Here is a 9025-nt window from a genome sequence, read left to right as displayed (position 1 = left end):
GTACTACTAATTAATACAGATATTAGTGATATTATTAATAAGCATTTTTACTTAATATATGCTAATATGAATGAAAATTCTTTTAATTAGTACTGTATCCTGTCGATGTCCAAAACAGGTTATTGGATTACACTATTGTTTTTGCATTTTGATGATCATATTCTTACTTAAGAGTAAAAGTACAACTATCAACGACTCCGCTACATTACATTTAAATATCCTTTAGATGCAATATTTTTTTTATTTTTTATTATACATATATTGTTAAAATTTTGTATAATCATAGTATAACATGATGCTAATATCAAAATTTTATTTTAAAAAAATAATTAAGCTTTTATATCTATTAGATTTTATTCCATTTATGTTATCTGTGCTACTACATATCTTCTATACTACATTTCAATAGCATCTAGAGAAGGAAAAAAAAATAGCACTCCATGCGATGCGTGGGTTATATGCTAGTACTATCAAAATTTCTAGATTTATAGGTCAAAGTCTTGATTAGAAACATGATAGTTTTAAAAATACACCAATTATCCTGGATAAACACTAACATGTCGATCCCAAAAAGCAAAACCATCAATGTCAAACCTTTGATAATCGGGGATAGATAGCTCCTTAGTACCCAGGATTCTACCTTTCCACTACTTTCATCCCACTTAATGTAAGAAAATGGTTACTTATACATCATCGACAGAAAACAAACTCAAAAGGAGTAGTAATTTTTGTCTTTGAACAAACGAGTAACCATCACTTAAAATCATTTGTACCCTGCTGCTGTGTGATTACAAGATTAGTATAAAAAAATCCAAATATAAAAGAAGATTTCTCTCACCTTATCTCAATACTGTTTATATTCCTCAAGGATAACTTAAAGATGCCCTGAAATTGCTTATCCGATTTTCCAACTAGATCTAACCCATTTTACAATACTGGTGAGGTCGAACACAAGCTCACACGAAAAATAGTCGAAAGACAATGAACTTTTTTTTAATATTTTATTTTATTTTTTATGTCACCTATTTCAAACTAAGGATCCATGAATGAAGTTAAAAAAAAAGGAAACAGAAAAAACCTAGACAAGGGCTAGGCGACCACACCAATGCGCGAAGGATCACCCTTGGGGTGGTAGAAAACCTCTGGCCTGGGTGTCTCCTCTCCGTCCTCACGAGTTATAGATAGAGCCCTCCTCCGATCGCCAACCCCCTCAACTCGCCATTCCTCTCCTCTCCTCCCCGCGTCCTCCCCATTCTCCTCCATTTCTCTCCATTTCCCCTCTCTTGCGCTCGGTTTCTAGGGTTCGAATCGCGAGGGAGAGGGAGAGGGGGACGGCCATGGCGGAGCAGAAGAAACGGTGGACGTGGGAGTTGCCGGGCTTTGAACCCAGAGAGTCCTTCGAGCGCGACGATCCGGAGCCCCACCCCGTGGTCCGGAGGCTATCCGTCTCGCCGTCGTCCCTGGTGCAGCGCCCTGAGCTCCCGAAGCAGCCCCTCGCTGCCAAGTTCCAGAAGTTGAAGGACCAACTCAAGGTTTCGCCTTTCTTGTTCCTTCGTCCATTCTCGGTCTCTGAATCTTTTCTTTTCTTCTTCACTGCAGTAGTAAAAATGTGGATTTGACACTATACTGTTCTGTAAATTGGCCACTATTCAGCTGGAATGAGATCTATGATTCGGTAAAAATGAGAAAATGAGCGATTTTTATGCCTAAGATTATCTGAGCTTGTTTGGTGGCCTCTACTTTAGCAAGAACTCTATGTGTGTACACTTCGGTGCACTTTGATATACTTTGATACATAAAGTTTGTCATTCTGCTAAGAGCTCCTTATTGCACTACGAGTTTAAGTTTCACACGGATTCATAAAGTTGGTCATTTCTGCCAAGTTATATCTATCATGCTATGATTTCAAGGTTCCTAGCAAACATGTGTTGTGTAGCTTCAGAGTGGAAGTGGAGAATGGTAACAAATTGTTGAATGGTACAAGAAGACAGGAAGAAGAGACGCATGACTGGATGGGGATCTTGAAGGGTACTATATGGGGTTATTAAATTCGAGGACTTCTAAATTTCCAAATCAGTGTTGTATGATAGTTAGTGAATTGCTATACCAGAGAAGTGCATGACGAAGAGGACAGATGATAGTTGCAGTCTTAGATGGTGCTATACGTTTGATTTTATAATTGTCCCATGCACTTCCTCTTTGCATTATATTCTTGGTTTTTCTTAAAGTTCATGATTTAATTGCTGTGTTGTGTCGCAGAAGGTTTGCTAGTTAAAGAACTAAACTGGAGGCTTTTCATGGAAGTCAAAAAATTTAGGCTACTTATTTAGCTCATCTTTTAGTGTAATAGCAAAACTTAACATTTATTAGATTGGTATAGACTTGTACATGGTTACTACTGTATAAGATGCCTTGATAATGGATTGCAGGAATGGGATTGAGAAGAAGTAATCTGAAAAGATAGGTGAGTGTCACTAACCAGGAAAACAAATCATCTTCCATGAAAGTTGAGCAAGCAAGTGAGGTAGTTGAAGCCTGCACAGTAGCTCAATGATATTGCTCACTCAGGGGAAGAACAGGAAAACAAGTGGCTTGCTTGATATCTTTCTTTTCTTGGTAAGAAACTCCCTCATATTAACACAAGGGATGGATACATGTTGTAGGGTAATTTTGCTGTATTGTTCAATCTTTTGGAATGGAACTAGATGACACAATCTATCCCAATGTTGAAGAAATTCCTCCGTGCTCTTTGATGCGTCTAGAGTTGCTAGGATAAAAACTTTAGAAACTTTTATTGATAGAGGACACCTTCTTTTGTCTTGCACCAGGAGTTCATCTCTCCTAGCAGTTTTTCTGATATGAGAAGGTTTTTCTTTTCCTGCTGATGTCTTGATAAACAACGTTCCCCATTGAAGAAATTATCTTATTGGTGTCATTTCTTTATCAGATTAGCTTTCCTAGTGAAATTTTGGAGACCTATGAAATATTGACTCAACCATTGATGCCACTGACAAGTAAGCAACTGGAGATTGTTTTTTTTTGCACACAGAAGGTCATGGCTGCTAACAGCTATCTTATGGGAGAATAAATACGAGATTAGTGGTTCTTATTTTCTATATTCATTGATGAGAGCCCCATTTGTGTTGAAAATGGTGGTGCAAGTGGTTCTTCACTTAGTTCATAAATGAAATTTTGAGCTGAAAAATTTAGTTCATATTGCTCCTTAGACATGAGGATAAAACTGTTTCCTACAGTTTTAATATAGTCACCATGCGGCTTGTCTTGAGTATTATTGCAGTATAACATGTTAACTTTATAGGGCAACCATATTGGGTTATGTGTTGAGTAGGTTAGTCCAACATGAAATAAATTATGGTGGCAATGCAATAAAAAAAGTTGTCCAATGCATGAGGCTCCCACTATTGTGGGGTCTGGGAAGGGTCAAATTTACGCAGCCTTATCCTCGCTTGCAGAGAGGCAGGATGGTGATGCAATCAGATATTAAATTCTTCAGGAAGATCTTTATATGGCCATCATTGCAATATAAGATTTTTGGAAAAACTGACTTAGTTAATTTTTTTCAGGGATTGCAAAATTCCATTTTCTTGATCTTGTCCTAGATCCTACCTAGATTGATTCATTCTAGTTATCAAAATAAAACTAATGTATCTCGAACTTATCTGGATACTCTGATGGGGAACTGAGTTGGAAGAAGTTTTTGCACAACAAGTTCCTTTTCATGAACGATCATTCTATAGGGATCTTGCTTAGCTTGTCCATATTTAGTTAAGTGTATAGATAATAATGTGGTTTGTGGTGGAGTAAACTTAGGATATTCTTACTGAATATGATTTTTCAATTGATCTAAGGTCTATCCTCTCTACTGCTAAACTTGGCACCTTATGTCTGTTGCTGTAGAGCACCATAAAAACTACCCATTCTAGTTTGTTCTATGGTTCCAGTTTGTTTCTCTATTTCCCTTTGTTTGCGTGTGAATGGGAGAGTTATGGGGAAGCTCTAATAAGGTTCACAGATTGATGACATGTATGCATCATAAAGTTTGTAGTTTATTGGGAGGCTCTTTTCTCATCAATAATTCTTTTTAGTTTTTTCACATCAATATTTTTTTTTTAGTTTTTTCAATGAACATATACTTCCCTATTCAAAAAATTTGTTAAAGATTTATATCATATAAGATTATTAGTTGCTGAATTGATTTCTCAATATTCACAAAATGTTGCACTTCAAATATGTGGATGGTGTTGTTCTTATAAGGAGTGTTACTGAAGGAATAAAAAGATTGAAGAAGTTTCTGAGCAAATATTTATGCAGTTGAGACCTGTGAAATTGAACTACATTTTTGGGAGTTGGTGCAGCTAGGTCAACACGGGTTAGATCTTGCCAGTATAAATGTGACAGGTCTTAGGAAGAGAAAATGCTGGTGACCAAGCCTATGGCTATGCACCCTGCTACCAAGCTTACAATAGATCAATCTGAACTTATAGATAATCCGCAGGCCCCTTTTCTACCCCAACAGGTGGTAAACATGGGGGGACATCTCGAATTGGGCAAATGGCAAGTCACATGACCCTGATTTTCTACTTGTTTGCAATAATATAGATGAGAGGAAGAGGAATGGGGTCAATATCAAATGGTGTGAAGATTGGTTGGTAGATTGATTTATCTCATGGTCATGTGTCTAGAAATTGTTTCCCTTGTTAGTATGTTATTAAATACATAAAAGCTGGTGGGACTGTTTTATCATGGTTACTTTATTTGCATATTTTTGATATCTAAAAGGTGCTTCTAATCAGTTTGTTCAAAGATCATTAATAGATAGAAGATTTTTCTGATATTGATGGGGCAAGTTCTCTAATTGACAAGACTTAACTACAAGTTCTTCATTGAAAGAAATGTTATAAATTGGAGACTATGAAAAAAGATCCAATATATAAGAAGATAGATGTAGATTTTTGAGTTATGTCTCATCCATCATGTGAACTTATGCACTGAGGTGTCCATTTTCATAGTTAATTGCTATTGGAAGGTGTTTGGAAGTCATATTATTGCAGTGAGTTAGCGTAACATTTTGGTTAATAATCCAGTTTTTTTCAAAGAACAAATGCATTAGGGTGGATGATTAATTTTGTTAGGAACTAGTATTTGGCATGTGTGATACATTGCTGTTATACAAAGGGAGCATGTGATGGATGCTATGATCTCATTATTAAGATTGATTGGAGTAGATTTGCTATATATACATCCCATTTAATCTTATGAACTTTTTTTTGATAAGTCACTTAGAGTGATATGGCGGGATGTATATGTTAAAAAAATGATACACATAAAAGTTAAGAAAGGTACATGCCTGAGGTGTTAATCAGGGAGGTACGCGCATGCCTGTTTGTGGGCGCTTTTTGGAGGTCAAAGAGTCGGGATGAAGATGCGGAGACCATGGAGCTCTCTTATAAAATTAGAGATCAAGTGGGGCAAAAAATTAGTCACTCCTAAATCAGACTGCTGATCAAATGGCCAATAATTTCATGAAGGCCATTTGGATTGAGACAACTGGTTGACTGTTACTCCTAAATCAGACTGCTGATCAAGTGGTGCAGTAATGGAGGTCTACTAGTTAAGTTCATATAAATGCTGAGTTTAAGATGACAGTGTGCTTTTCAATCCATTTTCATGCATATGGGCCTCATCTATTACATTTGTTCTAGTTTCATAGCTCGAACATGTTATAGATCAATTAGTGCCCCTGCTGCTCAGGGCAATTTGGGGATTCGATAATATTCTTAATAGTATAAGGAAGTTCTGCACCCAATAATTCTTCCTCCCCATCTCTTCATCACTTTTTCCATTTTTCCTTCATCTACTTTCTACTCCCCTATACATGTTTGCCCTTTGATCCGTGGATATGAATCTCCATTCTCATCTTCTTTCTTATTTTTCTTTTAAGGGACCGTAGTTATTCCAATTTCTGCAGGACCATAAGCACAGGGTGGGTTGAATTCTTACTTTGATACAGAGTTAACATAATGCTTTTTATACGGGATCTTGTCTCTTTGCAAAGTACATTTAAGATTGAGAGAATTCCTTGGCTTAAGAGCAAGAAAATTGACTGAAAAGTTCAAGTTAGGAATATTAAGATAATTTTATAGATAATCAAAGGGGATCTTAATAACAGCACCTGTTGTGAAGAATGATTGTACAATTGCATGTGTGGATATATTATGAGGTAATATTTTTTAGCAATAGAACTTGCAGATCAAAGGACCATCTGTAAGTCATTTGATGCCAGCTATTCAAATTTTTTGATGGAGAAATATTGTTGACAGGCTCCTGACTCTTATTAGGTTACAACCTAGAAACGGTATTTAGCTAGTGCCAAATGTAACATAGGGCTCATGATATATCCCTCATCAAATTTTCTTCACTTCTTCATGTTCCTAAATGGGTATGTTCTGTTGCTGGAGATCTTGAGCGAAGAACAAACTCTTCCCTGCTCCCTTGACCTTAATTAACTCCCATCCTACTAGCGCATTGTATCCAACCACACGGTGGCAAATCGATACAAGTAGCTAAAGATCTCGCATCCGACATCTCTGGCTGAATGGTTAGGCAACACTATGGCACCTGTGTCAAACTTATCAAAGAAAAGACTAGTGTTGCTTGCATCTTTTCTGAATAGGAGTTCCTCTTCTTCTATCTATCCAAATGTAGTGGCTGTCATGTGTGGTGATTCTGGCAGCTGTTTGGAACTACTCAACTGAGAGGAATTGATGGATGGAACACAATTATATGCATAGAACCTATTTATTCTGCTATATTCTTGAAGATGCTAAGAGAGCTATTAAGAGGCAGGCTAAATTTTTGATTTATTTACTGGTAATAGAGTCTGTATTTGTTGAACTCTTTCAAAGTTGGAATTGTGGCTTGGTGCCTAGGGAAAATAACAAAGCTATTTTATTGCTTAAGTATGGCAGAGGCTGACTAGAGCTAACTTAGATGGATCTGCTACCCTATGCAACCCTTGTGTGAGGGATTCCTAACGATTCTGAAGTGTTCATTTTATGTTTTTCTGGGGTCTCAAAAATTTATGACATGTTCACATCATGGTATTGATGGACATGCATATAGGCTAAAAGGATGTAAAAATTCAGGAGAGGCATACATGACTGGTTCAGATGTACAATGTCTGCGTTGTATTTGTGAAAATTCCAAAGTTTCTTGGATCCCAATTTCTTCTAAGCAAGCTTTGCAATTCTTCTGAATTTAAGGGATGATGTTTTGAGTCTCCTAAATCTTGAAAAGAGCAGAACTGGGGGCCAAAATGATGTGCGTTGTACCCTCTCAGGAGGCTAATACCCTGCATCCTTGTATTAATAGGCTTGAAGTCTGTATACTTTATATACACATATATATATATATATATTTATTTATTTATAGAGATAGAGAGAGGGAGAGCCAGACTTGGCTACACTCGAATGGATCTTCACTTAGATTCGGTCAGATGTGCATTAGACAACAAAGTTCCCTCATCAATGAATCGAGCCGTTGGATGTGATTCACTATATCTAACATGCTTACACATCAAAAACCATGTGATTTGGAGAACTCTAGCCTATGCATCAACTGATCAAAAAACATATATAATTTAATTTTCTTTAGAATATTCAATTTTTTGACCACGTGATGCATAGGCTAGAAGTCTCCAAATCATATGATTTTTGGTATGTGAGTAGTATAGATGTAGTATATCACATCCAATGGCTCGAATTATCGATATGGGACCACCACCGTCCAATGTAGACTTGATCGGATTTGAGTGGCGATTCACTCGAGTGTAGCCAAGTCTAGCACGCTCTCTCTCTACACACACATATACATATACATATATGCATACACACATATACATGTACATAAATATACACACACATATAGATATTTTCATATATACATACACGCACACACGCTGCACACGCACACACGCTGCACACGCACACGCACACACACATATAGAGAGAGGGAGAGAGAGAAGGGGGGGGGGCTCCACTAGATGTCTTTTGTGGTTTCCTTACCCCCTAAAGTAGATATTCACAAAGAATAAAATATAATTGATGGTTTTGATGAATACTCTGCACTTGCATTTTTTCCCCTCCGAACCACCATGGAGCATGTTCAATAAGCCAACTCCTTTACTATTTGTGCCTCAAAATTAATGTTCGCAGTCTACACATATACATGTACATAAATATACACACACATATAGATATTTTCATATATACATACATGCACACACGCTGCACACACACACACACACATATAGAGAGAGGGAGAGAGGGGGGGGGGGCTCCACTAGATGTCTTTTGTGGTTTCCTTACACCCTAAAGTAGATATTTACAAAGAATAAATTATAATTGATGGTTTTGATGAATACTCTGCACTTGCATTTTTTCCCCTCCGAACCACCATGGAGCATGTTGAATAAGCCAACTCCTTTACTATTTGTGCCTCAAAATTAATGTTCGCAGTCTTTATGAAGATAAGTATAAAATAATCCTGCTTTTATTATGTATGCAAAATTATACCTTATACAGAGTGTCATGCCTTGGTCTTTGTTCCTATATATGGATAGATCTAAATGTCATTGGAGCAAAGGTTAGATATCATCTGGCAAATAGAATTAATATTCACTCAACTGAAAAATGTGGCTAAAACATAGTTGGCTGTTGATTATTATTTTGCATCAAGAATTGTTTCATGCACAGGTGGTTTCTTTCTCCCTATATTTTTTTCTTGCTGATATGTGTACTTGTTATCTTCATGTGTTATGCAATCTCTTAAATTGGCCTGACAGCATGCTAGAGAGGACTACTTGGAGTTGAGACAGGAAGCGAGCGACCTAAGAGAATACTCGAATGCAAAACTTGATAGAGTTACTCGCTATCTGGGTGTTCTTTCTGACAGGGCTCACAAACTAGGTAAGGCGATTAAAACTACTGTTCCAATGCATTTACCT

General features: G+C 36.9%; 1 protein-coding gene across 1 annotated transcript in view; it reads left to right on the top strand.

Annotated features, from left to right (window-relative positions):
- Nucleotides 1–1094: 1094 nt before the first annotated feature.
- LOC120103811 (kinesin-like protein KIN-14L) overlaps nucleotides 1095–9025 on the top strand; it is an 81574-nt gene continuing 73643 nt past the window's right edge. The window contains 2 exon segments of the mRNA XM_039120425.1: nucleotides 1095–1532; nucleotides 8864–8987. Coding sequence (XP_038976353.1) covers nucleotides 1338–1532; nucleotides 8864–8987 — 319 coding nt within the window. The 5' untranslated portion in view covers nucleotides 1095–1337.

This window comes from Phoenix dactylifera, unplaced genomic scaffold (assembly GCF_009389715.1).
Source record: "Phoenix dactylifera cultivar Barhee BC4 unplaced genomic scaffold, palm_55x_up_171113_PBpolish2nd_filt_p 000802F, whole genome shotgun sequence".
Taxonomy (NCBI): Eukaryota; Viridiplantae; Streptophyta; class Magnoliopsida; order Arecales; family Arecaceae; genus Phoenix; species Phoenix dactylifera.
Note: the sequence above shows the minus strand (reverse complement) of the source record. Positions and strands in the feature narration are given on the sequence as shown.